Source organism: Ranitomeya imitator, chromosome 1 (genome assembly GCF_032444005.1).
Source record: "Ranitomeya imitator isolate aRanImi1 chromosome 1, aRanImi1.pri, whole genome shotgun sequence".
Lineage (NCBI taxonomy): Eukaryota > Metazoa > Chordata > Amphibia > Anura > Dendrobatidae > Ranitomeya > Ranitomeya imitator.
The window spans coordinates 853,334,715-853,349,397 of record NC_091282.1 but is presented as its reverse complement, the minus strand read 5'-3'; the positions used below and the strand labels follow the sequence as shown (position 1 = coordinate 853,349,397).

Below are 14,683 nucleotides of genomic sequence, written 5' to 3'. Positions count from 1 at the left end.
AAAAGACTACGGTAGCCGGCACGGTATATGCCACAGTCCTGTCAGAATTTAGCAAGGCTCTGCCCTCATATGCTGGCAAAATCAGGTCACAAGTCTCTAAACCGACATTCACTAGTACAGTCGGGATGTAAATAACGCTCACGCTCCCAGTCTCTTTCAGGCGGCATGCACACGGTACTCACGATCCTGAAATGTTGACGGGGGGAGCGACAGCGGTCGCTGGTCTATGCGTCTCTGATGCTCCCCGTACGGAGCACTTATCTCTCTGGCTGCTGCAGTACCCGCCTGGGCTCTGCTCTGCGGGCACAGCCCTGCTTTGCACCGCTCTGCAGGCAATGGAGGCTCCTTCTATAAGGCCCATTGCCACGCCGATACTCTCTGATGAGGGAAGCAGAGGGCAACGCTCACCATTCTGCGCGCTGCTCCCTACGCTGCCCTCCTCACTGCTCTGAGCCGGCACCTGACTGACTAGCGTCGCACGCTTTTTCTCTTTTACCTCACGCTGCTGTGCGTGCTCTTTCGGCTCTCCCTGCCCTCTCTAGTCAGCAGAAAGCTCCGCCTCTCTCCTTCTTTCCTCCAGCAGCAGGGGAAGATCCGCCTGTCTAAAGCTCCCCCCCAGAAACAGAGGATGCAGCCTTTTCAGTTCCAGACCTGGCATGCAGGTACCTGGTCTATCTCCTTACATTTGCACCATTTTGCGCTTCTTTTTTCTTCTTGGTTTTGTGCAAGTATGTATGTGTGACTGCATATGTACATGACTATGTGTGCTTTTCTGTGTGTGTGAGACTACGTGTGTGTGTGTGACTTCATGTGTGTGATGGTGCATGTGTTTGTGCATGACTGTGTGTGCACGATTGTGTGCCTATGTGATTATGTGTGACCGCATGTGCATGACTGCGTGTGTGTGACTGCATATGCGCATTATGAGACTGCATGTGCATGGCTGTGTGTGCGTGACAGCGAGTATCTGACTGTATGTGTTGAGACTGTGTGTGTGTGCAAGACTGTGTTTTATTGCATGCATGTGTGACTGTCTGTGTGACTGCCTGTCTGTGACTGTGTGCGCACGTGACTGTGTGTGCCTGACTGCATGTGCGTGTGTGTGTGACTGCTGTTGGAGTCATTGCTTCAAGAGCCACCACACACAGACATATCCAGGACATGGGCTACAAGTGTCGCATTCCTTGTGTCAAGCCACTCATGACCAATAGACAACACCAGAAGTGTCTTACCTGGGCCAAGGAGAAAAAGAACTGGACTGTTGCTCAGTGGTCCAAGGTGTTGGTTTCAGATGAATAAATTTTGCATTTCATTTGGAAATCAAGGTCCCAGAGTCTGGAGGAAGAGTAGAGAGGCACACAATCCAAGCTGCTTGAGGTCAGGCAGAGGACGTCAGAAAACTGCAGGCACAGGTGTGGAGCAGCCAACATCCAGCAACACAGAAGTTTTAATACAATACCAAGACACAAGGTTGTATCTGAGTGAGTGTTATATAGGCCCACATGTGCTCACATGTGGTTGAGAAAAGCAGACTGTCAGTCAGTACATGTCTCACACTGATAATGCCCCTCCTTTATGTAATATATGATCTAGAGGCAGATTTTCAGGGAGATCCAGAAAAAAAGCTCATTGTCACAGGACAATAAGTATGAAAGCCACATATGAGTGAAGTGTCCATGTGACGACTACTGGAGCCTGCAGAGCTGAAGCCTGACATCGCAGGCTTCTGAATTCTTACAACGCGTGCACTGCACACTTTTATGATTCTCCCTGGCCGGTGGACGGTAATGTAAGCACAAGCATGCAATTTGTATACCTCTGGCCACATTCCGACTAGACGTGCCTGGCCTCACTCAGTTCATTTTCATTGAGTGAGGCCACACATGTCTAGTCAGCATGTGACCGCATGTATGTAAATCGCCAGCACAAGAGAATCCTGACAGCGTGCAGTGCGCACTGTGAGAAGTCAGAAGTCTGCAGTCACAAAGAATGACTGCAGACTCATTACAAACCTGGACAACCCCTTTAATGCTCCTAAGATAAATAAAACATGAGAATTAGTCAGTATCACAAATAACATTTACATCCAGGTACCTTATAGATGATGTCGTCTCTGGAGTCGTTCTCCTTCTTTTCTTCATCTTGTCCAGACCCCATGTCATCATTTTCTCATCCACAGCCGTCTCTGCAGACTTCCATCTTCTCCGCTCTTTTGCAGAAAATCTCCATGATGCCCTTAAAGATACAAGTGTCATTATAATGCTCCTGAATAAAAAATTGCCCCTCACTATATTGTCTGCACAAAATATGACCCCCACACTGTCCTACTTATGGTACATGCTCTTCACGCTGACCTCTCCTTTCCATACTGGCCCCCTCTTCACACTGTCCTCTCACACTGTGTCCCCCTTATAAGGCCCAGTATTTATACTGTACTCTCATCACACCCCCCCTCCTTGGTATACTGTCCCCTCCTGGCTGGGCCCTTACACTGTCCCTCCATGCTACGCCCCCACTACTCAGTTTCTATTCTGTGCCCACTCACTTTTCTCCCCCCATACTGTCTCCTCACACTATTCCCCTCACTCCTCATACTGCCTCCTCTCACATCCCTCATGTTCACCACACTGTCTCCTCATATATTTACCCCCTCACTTTCTACACTGCCTGCTCACTTGACTCCCCATACTGTGTCTGCACTCATCCCATCACCCTCATACATGTTTCCTCATACATGCCCTCATTCCCCTGTACTGTTTCCTCATATATGCTCCCATCTCCCCCTTTGCTGTTCATTTTGTGTCCTCAAATCTCCCCCACACATTAAATCCCCCCATGTCCACTCCAAATCTCCCCACACACATTAAATCCCCCATCCCCACTCCAATTCAACCCCACACAATAAATCTCCCCATTTCCCCCACAGCCCCTCATCAACCCCATCTCCCCCTCAGCCCCTCATCACCCCCACACAGCCCCTCATCATCCCCCCTTTCCCCACACAGCCCCTCATCATCCACTACACAGCCCCTCATTATCATTTCCCACACAGCCTCTCATCATCCACTACACAGCCCCTCATCATTATCCCTCCATTCCCCACACAGCCTCTCATCATCCACTACACAGCCCCACATCATTATCCCTCCATTCCCCACACAGCCTCTCATCATCCCCCATTCCCTACACAGCCCCTCATCATCCACTACACAGTTCCCCACACAGCCCCTCATCATCCACTACACAGCCCCTCATCATTATCCCTCCATTCCCCACACAGCCTCTCATCATCCACTACACAGCCCCTCATCATCATCCCCCCATTCCCCACACACCTCGCTAATCTCCTCACACGGCTGCATGTTGCAGACCCTCAGTCCTCTCCTCACACGGCTCCATCAGCCTCAGCAGCTTCCTGCTATCTGTCTTCACTGGACTAAAGGTGGCCCCGCCCCTTCCGGTGACATCATTACCTCCCGAAATCACCTCCATTCTTGTCACTGCGTCAGATGTTCAATTGTACTCGTGTCTGTAAGATACGAGTACAATTGAATACTGGGAGCCGGCGCGCTGCAGCTTCTCTGTGCCAGCTGTCAGCTTGACAGTCCGAGAACAGCTGACTCCCAGTCTGGGGGCCGGCAGAATGCAGCTGCCTGGGGAGACACTGCGGACCACCGCATTAGGAGGCCCAACTGCGCCCCCCTGCCAGCTGCGCCCGGGGCACATGCCCGGGCTGCCCCCCCCCTAGATACGCCACTGGAGAAAGTATCCATTACTACTAAATGTAACAGTATTCTTTATTCTTAATGAAACTATAATATAGAATTGGTGCATATATAGTTTTCAAAGAAAATTTCTATCTGTTCTACTAGCAAAATGAGAAAGTGTGCAGTTTTTTAGAGAAAGGAACATTACTTATATCTACGCCTAAGTCTTTGGCAGTATAAAATTGCACTGGATCCTTGGCTGCACTGCTTCTATCCAGATATCATAATAATTTTGACATCTGGAGCAGTTTGGATAAGCCAAAATAAGTTAAACAGCTTGCCAAATAGCTAACATTGAAAGATAACAGCTAAGGATAGCAGAAGATGATGCAGAAAAAGGTTGTTCTGGGTGGGCTGTAAGATGCGGTTCAGAGGAACATATCATTAACAATGGAGATCACAATTTTCATGATATACATGTAAGACTGATAGGGCTGCCACCAGAAATTTCAGGGCCCCATACTGGCAAAATGTTTGGACCTCCTTGAGACTCCACAAAGGCTCCACCCCAGCTCTGCCTGCACCTCTCAAACCTTTCACAGTCCCACAACCCACTTTTGGAAAAACTCCACTTCTGAACCATGTTCTCACCAATTACACATTAAAAGTTCCCTTTGAACTCCATGTCACAAACATAGCCATCAGCTTTGGTTTTGTCCAAACGATTTTTGAAGCCTGCCACCACTGTAAGGTAAACTCTTTTGGCATGGCCCTAATCTACTCTAACCTATTAAACAATATCCAAAACTCTTTTTAGGTATATTTTTATTTATTTTTCTTTCAGGGAATGTGTAACATAGATTTTTTTTAAATGACCAATAATATCACACAAGTACCGTCACACCATGATCAGACCACATATTACCACACATAGTGACTGAATAACACCACATACATGGGAAAAATAGCACCACACCACCTATTACCACCACATAGTGACTGAATAATACCACATACAAGGGACAAATACCACCATATCATGACCAGGTCACATATTACTACTGCATAGTGACTGAATAATACCACGTACAAGGGACAAATACTGCCATACCATGGCCAGACCACATATCCACTCCTGCCCCATAAATTGTAGGCTTTTCTTGCACAGGAGAGATGACATATCAGGACATGGATCCAATTTACAAAGGATGCCTTGACGTGGCAATTGGGCTCACCCATATTACCACCACATAGTGACCAAATAATACCACATACAAGGAACAAATACCACTACACCATGACCTGGCCACATATTACCACCACATAGTTACCAAATACAACAATACTGATCATGTTTTTATAAAAACACAATACTAATATATTACCATAAGTGCCATTATTCATGGGAGCTCTGTACATTGTACACAGTGTATTGTGTAAGTGTACAGGTAATACAGGGACTCACCAGTGACATTATACATAAGATCTCTATACAGGTAGCCCTCGACTTACGACGCTGATCCATTCTTATGCGGCATCGTAAACTGAATTTCGACGTAAGTCGGACCATACGTTCATACAGTACTGTACCATAATAACAGTACAGTACTGCAAACACTTAGCCTATCCAAACACCTATCCTAACACAGTACCCTACATAATTAGAGTGTTATGGCATGCAGGAGACTCATTTTCCTCGTGTAACTGGGTACAGTGTACAGTACTGGACTCTATTCTTCCGCCGCTGCGCGTAGTTGCACGTAGTTCGACTTACAATGCAAAACCGCGTAATTCGGAATGAGGTCTGTATAAAGCGTCGTAACCACGAAGCGACGTAACTGGAGACTGTCGTAACCCGAGAACTAACTGTATATAGTGTCAGTGTACAGGTCCTACAGTGATTACTGGTGACATTATACACAGGAGCTCTGCATATAGTCTCAGTGTACAGGTAATACAGGGATCACCAGTGACATTATACACAGGAGCTCTGTATACAGTGTTAGTGTACAAGTTAAACAGTGTCTCACAACTGACTTTATACACAGGATCTCTGTTTATAGCATATTGTGTATAGTGTAAGTGTAGAGGTAGTACGGTAACTCACCAGTGACTTTATACACAGGAGTTCTTTATATACTGTAATATGCAGGTAATTCAGGGATCACCAGTGACATTATACACAGGAACTCTGTACATAGTATACAGTGAATAGTGTAAGTGTACAGGTAACACACTGACTCACCAGTGACGTCCCTAGTTGAAGATATTCATTTTTGCTCTTCTTCATCCATTGCAGACCACCATCACTTCCTCCAGCCAGAACTCGTCTCTGTAGAAAATAACACACAGTAATCTAAAGCACATTCCTCAATTTTTTCCCAACTTTTACACTACACCAGATGAAGAAAAAGAAGCACCATATGCCTGCCCCATATGATCTCTCAACCTGTCCCATGTGATCTCCCATCTTGCCTCATGTGTCTCCATCCTGCTTCAAGTGTCTCCATCCTGCTTCAGGTGTCTCCATCCTATCCCAAAGTGTCTCTATCCTCCATCATATGATCTCCCATTCTGCCCCATGTGTCTCCATCCTGCCCCAGATGTCTCCATCGTGTCCCAGGTGTCATCATCCTGCTCTGTGTCTCGATCTTGCCCCATATGAAACCCACACAACACGGGGAGAACATGCAAACTCCTTGCAGGACCCCAGCGCTGAAAAGCTGCAGTGCTAATCAATGAGCCACCGTGCTGCCCTGCCTCTTCCACATATACCGCCACGTCCACCTCCTTCTCCACTTGGACCTGTTCCTCCTCGATCAAGATTGTTATTTTTTATTTCTGGTCTGCTTTGCGTAATGACAGAAGACATCTTTACTGAGGGACAGTGCTAGGCTTTGTGTCTGTGCAGTTTTCAAAAAGCACTCTATGAGTACTCTGCACCCTTGTCTGTGATAGTACCATGTGTAATCAACAGTATTTAGAATCTTCAACTGTGTCGGTGGGAGTGATGTGCATCTAAACATCTTTTTCTACTCTTATGCAACCATGTCTGTGATAGTACTGCCCAAAAGACACAGTGTGTGTTCTTTAACCCCTCTGTGACCTTAGACGTACTATCCCGTCGAGGTGCCCTGGGCTTATCTGACCCTGGACGGGATAGTATGTCATAGCCGATCGGCCGCGCTCACAGGGGGAGCGCGGCCGATCGCGGCCGGGTGTCAGCTGCTTATCGCAGCTGACATCCGGCACTATGTGCCAGGAGCGGTCACGGACCGCCCCCGGCACATTAACCCCTGGCACACCGCGATCAAAGATGATCGTGATGTGCCGGCGGTGCAGGGAAGCACCGCGCAGGGAGGGGGCTCCCTGCGGGCTTCCCTGAGCCCCCCGCAGCAACGCGATGTGATCGCGTTGCTGCGAGGGTCTCCTCACCTCCCTCCCTGCTCGAGCCCCAGATCCAAGATGGCCACGGATCCGGGTCCTGCAGGGAGGGAGGTGGCTTCACAGAGCCTGCTTAGAGCAGGCACTGTGAAGGCTGCAGCGCTGCATGTCAGATCAGTGATCTGACAGAGTGCTGTGCAAACTGTCAGATCACTGATCTGTGATGTCCCCCCCTGGGACAAAGTAAAAAAGTAAAAAAAAAATTTTCCAAATGTGTAAAAAAAATAAAAAAAAATATTCCAAAATATTGAAAAAAAAAAAAAATATATTATTCCCATAAATACATTTCTTCATCTAAATAAAAAAAAAAAACCAATAAAAGTACACATATTTAGTATCGCCGCGTCCGTAACGACCCGACCTATAAAACTGTCCCACTAGTTAACCCCTTCAGTAAACACCGTAAGAATAAAAAAAAAAAAACGAGGCAAAAAACAACGCTTTATTATCATACCGCCGAACAAAAAGTGGAATAACACGCGATCAAAAGGACAGATATAAATAACCATGGTACCGCTGAAAGCGTCATATTGTCCCGCAAAAAAAGAGCCGCCATACAGCATCATCAGCAAAAAAATAAAAAAGTTATAGTCCTGAGAATAAAGCGATGCAAAAATAATTATTTTTTCTGTAAAATAGTTTTTATCGTATAAAAGCACCAAACCATAAAAAAATGATATAAATGAGGTATCGCTGTAATCGTACTGACCCGAAGAATAAAACTGATTTATCAATTTTACCAAACGCGGAACGGTATAAACGCCTCCCCCAATAGAAATTCATGAATAGCTGGCTTTTGGTCATTCTTCCTCACAAAAATCGGAATAAAAAGCGATAAAAAAATGTCACGTGCCCAAAAATGTTTTCAATAAAAACGTCAACTCGTCCCGCAAAAAACAAGACCTCACATGACTCTGTGGACCAAAATATGGAAAAATTATAGCTCTCAAAATGTGGTATTGCAAAAAATATTTTTTGCAATAAAAAGGGTCTTTCAGTGTGTGACGGCTGCCAATCATAAAAATCCGCTAAAAAACTCGCTATAAAAGTAAATCAAACCCCCCTTCATCACCCCCTTAGTTAGGGAAAAATAAAAAAAAATGTATTTATTTCCATTTTCCCATTAGGGCTAGGGTTAGGGCTAGGATTAGGGTTAGGGTTAGGGCTAGGGTTAGGGCTAGGGTTAGGGCTAGGGCTAGGGTTAGGGCTAGGGTTAGGGCTAGGGTTAGGGTTAGGGCTAGGGTTAGGGCTAGGGTTAGGGCTAGGGTTAGGGCTAGGGTTAGGGTTAGGGTTAGGGCTAGGGTTAGGGCTAGGGTTAGGGCTAGGGTTAGGGTTAGGGCTAGGGTTAGGGCTAGGGTTAGGGCTAGGGTTAGGGCTAGGGTTAGGGTTAGGGTTAGGGCTAGGGTTAGGGTTAGGGTTAGGGCTAGGGTTAGGGTTAGGGTTAGGGCTAGGGTTAGGGCTAGGGTTAGGGTTAGGGTTGGGGCTACAGTTAGGGTTGGGGCTAAAGTTAGGGTTAGGGTTTAGATTACATTTACAGTTGGGAATAGGGTTGGGATTAGGGTTAGGGGTGTGTCAGAGTTAGAGGTGTGGTTAGGGTTACCATTGGAATTAGGGTTAGGGGTGTGTTTAGATTAGGGTTTCAGTTATAATTGGGGGGTTTCCACTGTTTCGGCACATCAGGGGCTCTCCAAACACGACATGGTGTCCGATCTCAATTCCAGCCAATTCTGCGTTGAAAAAGTAAAACAGTGCTCCTTCCCTTCCGAGCTCTCCTGTGTGCCCAAACAGGGGTTTACCCCAACATATGGGGTATCAGCGTACTCAGGACAAATTGGACAACAACTTTTGTGGACCAATTTCTCCTGTTACCCTTGGGAAAATACAAAACTGGGGGCTAAAAAATAATTTTTGTGGGAAAACAAAAAGATTTTTTATTTTCACGGCTCTGCGTTATAAACTGTAGTGAAACACTTGGGGGTTCAAAGTTCTCACAACACATCTAGATAAGTTCATTGAGGGGTCTAGTTTCCAATATGGGGTCACTTGTGGGGGGTTTCTACTGTTTAGGTACATTAGGGGCTCTGCAAACGCAATGTGACGCCTGCAGACCAATCCATCTAAGTCTGCATTCCAAATAATGCTCCTTCCCTTCCGAGCCCTCCCATGCGCCCAAACGGTGGTTCCCCCCCACATATCGGGTATCAGCGTACTCAGGACAAATTGGACAACAACATTTAGGGTCCAATTTCTCCTGCTAACCTTGGAAAAATACAAAACTGGGGGCTAAAATATAATTTTTGTGGAAAAAAAAATATTTTTTATTTGCATGGCTCTGCGTTATAAACTGTAGTGAAATACTTGGGGGTTCAAAGCTCTCACAACACATCAAGATGAGTCCCTTAGGGGGTCTACTTTCCAAAATGGTGTCACTTGTGGGGGGTTTCTACTGTTTAGGTACATTAGGGGCTCTGCAAACGCAATGTGACGCCTGCAGACCATTCCATCTAAGTCTGCATTCCAAATGGCGCTCCTTCCCTTCCGAACCCTCCCATGCGCCCAAACGGTGGTTCCCCCCCACATATGGGGTATCAGCGTACTCAGGACAAATTGGACAACAACTTTTGGGGTCCAATTTCTCCTGTTACCCTAGGGAAAATACAAAACTGGGGGCTAAAAAATAATTTTTGTGGGAAAAAAATTTTGTTTTATTTTTATGGCTCTGCATTATAAACTTCTGTGAAGCCCTTGGTGGGTCAAAGTGCTCACCACACATCCAGATAAGTTCCTTAGGGGGTCTACTTTCCAAAATGGTGTCACTTGTGGGGGGTTTCAATGTTTAGGCACATCAGTGGCTCTCCAAACGCAACATGGCGTCCCATCTCAATTCCTGTCAATTTTGCATTGAAAAGTCAAACTGCGCTCCTTCCCTTCCGAGCTCTCCCATGCGCCCAAACAGTGGTTTACTGCCACATATGGGGTATCAGCGTACTCAGGACAAATTGGACAACAACTTTTGAGGTCCAATTTCTTCTCTTACCCTTGGAAAAATAAAAAATTGGGGGCAAAAATATAATTTTTGTGAAAAAATATGATTTTTTATTTTTACGGTTCTGCATTATAAACTTCTGTGAAGCACTTGGTGGGTCAAAGTGCTCAGCACACCTCTAGATAAGTTCCTTAGGGGGTCTACTTTCCAAAATGGTGTCACTTGTGGGGGGTTTCAATGTTTAGGCACATCAGTGGCTCTCCAAACGCAACATGGCGTCCCATCTCAATTTCTGTCAATTTTGCATTGAAAAGTCAAACTGCGCTCCTTCCCTTCCGAGCTCTCCCATGCGCCCAAACAGTGGTTTACTGCCACATATGGGGTATCAGCGTACTCAGGACAAATTGGACAACAACTTTTGAGGTCCAATTTCTTCTCTTACCCTTGGAAAAATAAAAAATTGGGGGCAAAAATATAATTTTTGTGAAAAAATATGATTTTTTATTTTTACGGTTCTGCATTATAAACTTCTGTGAAGCACTTGGTGGGTCAAAGTGCTCACCACACATCCAGATAAGTTCCTTAGGGGGTCTACTTTCCAAAATGGTGTCACTTGTGGGGGGTTTCAATGTTTAGGCACATCAGTGGCTCTCCAAACGCAACATGGCGTCCCATCTCAATTCCTGTCAATTTTGCATTGAAAAGTCAAATAGCGCTCCTTCCCTTCCGAGCTCTCCCATGCGCCCAAACAGTGGTTTACTGCCACATATGGGGTATCAGCGTACTCAGGACAAATTGGACAACAACTTTTTGGGTCCAATTTCTCCTGTTACCCTTGGTAAAATAAAACAAATTGGAGCTGAAGTAAATTTTTTGTGTAAAAAAGTTAAATGTTCATTTTTATTTAAACATTCCAAAAATTCCTATTAAACACCTGAAGGGTTAATAAACTTCTTGAATGTGGTTTTGAGCACCTTGAGGGGTGCAGTTTTTAGAATGGTGTCACACTTGGGCATTTTCTATCATATAGACCCCTCAAAATGACTTCAAATGAGACGTGGTCCCTAAAAAAAAATGGTGTTGTAAAAATGAGAAATTGCTGGTCAACTTTTAACCCTTATAACTCCCTAACAAAAAAAAATTGGTTCCAAAATTATGCTGATGTAAAGGAGACATGTGGGAAATGTTACTTATTAAGTATTTTGTGTGACATATCTCTGTGATTTAATTGCATAAAAATTCAAAGTTTGAAAATTGCGAAATTTTCAAAATTTTCGCCAAATTTCCGTTTTTTTCACAAATAAACGCAGGTACTATCAAAGAAATTTTACCACTATCATGAAGTACAATATGTCACGAGAAAACAGTGTCAGAATCACCAGGATCCGTTGAAGCGTTTCGGAGTTATAACCTCATAAAGGGACAGTGGTCAGAATTGTAAAAATTGGCCTGGTCATTAACGTGCAAACCACCCTTGGGGGTAAAGGGGTTAAGCCATATCTGTGGCAATACTGTGCCTTTAAGCCATTGTGTGCACTCTGCAACAATGCCTAATTAGCTTTCTTAGGGAAATGTGAAAACATGCTCTGTGGATAAAATGTGTTATCAGTTTCTGTGGGGGAATGTGAAAACATGCTCTGTGCATGAAATTCTGTGGGGGTTCTGTGCCAATAAGCATCTGTGCACTCTGCAGCTGTGTCTGTACAATTAGCATGCCTAAAAAATGATTTTACTCTACCTTTATTGACCCAGCGTAATGCTCATTATAACTACTCATTTCAATTACAGAGCCTCTAAATTAAATTGATCAAAAGTGGTGCACTCAATTTAGTATAGGTGGTGCTCAAAAGGAAAAAGAGAGGTATTCAAAAAGCACTCAAAATAGTCAATTATTATTATTATTATTATTATTATTTATTGTTATAGAGCCATTTATTCCATGGCGCTTTACATGTAAGGAGGGGTATACATAATAAAAACAGTACAATAAAAAGTACAATAATCTTAAACAATACAAGTCATAACTGGTACAGGAGGAGTGAGGAGCCTGCCCGCGAAGGCTCACAATCTACAAGGGATGGGTGAGGATACAGTAGGCGAGGGTAGAGCTGGTCATGCAGCGGATATATTCAATCTTCCAAAAAGTGGATTTATTAATGAACAGCCAACATCATAGAACAACAGACATCATTTTATCCAATGTTTCGGCAATCTTTGCCTTTATCAAGGAAGTTACACATATGCATGGCACATTAGACTAACATTGATCCTAGTGCTATTCGATGTTTTGTATGATTGCTCTCTGACAGCAAATATGCTCACCTGCACCTGCCCTTAATGATATTAACTTGGTATCTAGAATGAAAAAACCCATAATGATGTCTGTAGGTGAAGTCTAGAATTAGAAGTAAATATGCAAGACGGAAAAGAGCTTATGGGGAAACATGGTGTGTCAGTGGCTCAGTGGTTAACATTGTTGCTTTGCAGCACCGGGGTCCCAGATTCAAATCCCACCAAGAACAACATCCACAAGGGGTTTGTATGTCCTCCCCAGTTTGCTTGTGCTTTCTCCGGGTACTCCGGTTTCCTCCCACACTCCAAAGACATACTGATAGGGAATTTAGATTTGTGATCCCCAATGGGAACAGCGATGATGTCAGTAAAGTGCTGCGGAATTAATAGTGCTATATATGTGAGCAAAACAAATAAACAGGAAAACACAGCTTAGAACTGAGTTAAGGGTGAGGGAGTGAGTTTCCCTGGTAGTGGCCTGCTCAGCCTTATGTGAGGCATTGACAAAGCAACGTCTCTTAGTGCATGTAAATAAATGGTCCTGCTGTGGTTCAGTCCTGGCCAGGCAAAGATGAAGCCTTGTGTTAGTGCCAGACAAATGGAAGTCTTTAAAGTCGTGTCACTGTTTTGGCACCTTTTTTGTACTTAAACCATAGTTGATCAACTGTTTGTATGATGATGTTTTTAGCCTGAAGACGGGGTCACTATGACCCTGAAACGCATACATGCTGAAAATCCAAAAGTCACTGTATCATCATTCTTTGGCATACAGACGTGTACATGGCCCATGGGTAGGGCAGCCAAATATCTGGTCCTGACTGGCTGTGGAAACTTGTCTGTTGACAGTTTTAGATAACTCGAGATTTTTATTACACTGCACAGATTAAACTAAAGAAATAAAAAAAAGTATTTGATTAAAGCAAATAAAATGATGGAACATACTGGATATTACAAAGATGCTAGATTTCAATTTCTCTTAGGTAAACATTATTCAGAACATTCAACTGTATATTGTTCAGACAAATTCCATAAAAAAATTATCTGTAAAAATCTTTTTTTTTTCAGGTCCATAGACACATAAGTAAAGAATTAAAATTTGGCAACGTAAACACAAATCAGAGAAAAGGAACAAAAATATTGAAAAACATTCTAAAAATTGGATAAGATGTGTTTACAGGCCTTGGATTAGTAGTCGTGGGGAGAAGGCATAAGAAACAGAGACATGGTGAAACTGGGAGTTAAAGCCGAGCCAAAGAAGACTGGTCACCATGAAAATTATCTGGGAAATATTGGCCTTGGCCTTCACCATGACTGTAGCAAAGTCGTCAAGTTTCAAAAGAACCAAAAATCCCAAACAGAGGTCAGAAGGTGAGAGTTATTTGTCACTCCTTCATTGTCCTCTGGGAGTCTGACCATGTAAAGTGAAAAATACCAGGGAAGAATTAAAGCTCAGCCAACACCTCTAATGAATTCTGAAACAGATGTTATAACCAGTCGAGGCAAACTGCAGGAGGGTAGATTACTTCGAAATTGTATTAATATCCAGCAATACACTTTATGATTCGGAGGCAAGCTCTATTGTGACAACTGCCCATTCATTTTTTTGTGTGTAGCTTTATATATTTTATAATGTTACAATTTAGTCATTTTAACAACTTTTTAGTTCACATTTACTCATGTAAATCCCATTTCTGTCAATGATTAGAGGCAGCTATTGACCCTCATGCAGTCATAAAGTAAAAAGAGAATGGCCTTGCAACCTCTTTAAACTCTTAACAGATGATTGAATTATTTCAGACTACATTCCAACTCTTTAATCCAAAGAACTCAGTTATTTATTACTGTTTTTAGCATACCACAGAGAAAAATAATGTGAACCTAACACCATCCCAACTTTCGCTGGAAGTCATAGACAACACACATAGTTACAAACAACTTCTGGGAAGTATAGAAGTATCCACCCATAACACAGTTAAAATCATCAATTATACATTTCCATGAAAACATGAGTGGAGTTTTCTCATCCACAGCCGTCTCTACAGACTTCCATCTTCTCCGCTCTTTTGCAGAAAATCTCCACATGATGCCCTTAAAGACACAAGTGTCATTATAATGCTCCTGAATAAAAAATTGCCCCTCACTATATTGTCTGCCCAAAATATGACCCCCACACTGTCCCTTTTATGGTACATGCTCTTCACACTGACCTCTCCTTTCCATACCGGCCTCCTCTTCACACTGTCCTCTCCTACTG

General features: G+C 43.9%; 1 protein-coding gene across 4 annotated transcripts in view; it reads left to right on the top strand.

Moving 5' to 3' along the window:
* The window catches only part of ADAMTS10 (ADAM metallopeptidase with thrombospondin type 1 motif 10), a 240,291-nt gene that overhangs the window by 95,667 nt on the left and 129,941 nt on the right, over window positions 1-14,683 (top strand). For all 4 annotated transcript variants that reach the window (XM_069741673.1, XM_069741682.1, XM_069741657.1 and 1 more), the window contains one exon: window positions 13,495-13,797. In XM_069741673.1, coding sequence (XP_069597774.1) covers window positions 13,652-13,797 — 146 coding nt within the window. In that variant the 5' untranslated portion in view covers window positions 13,495-13,651. The remainder of the gene's footprint in view (window positions 1-13,494; window positions 13,798-14,683) is intronic.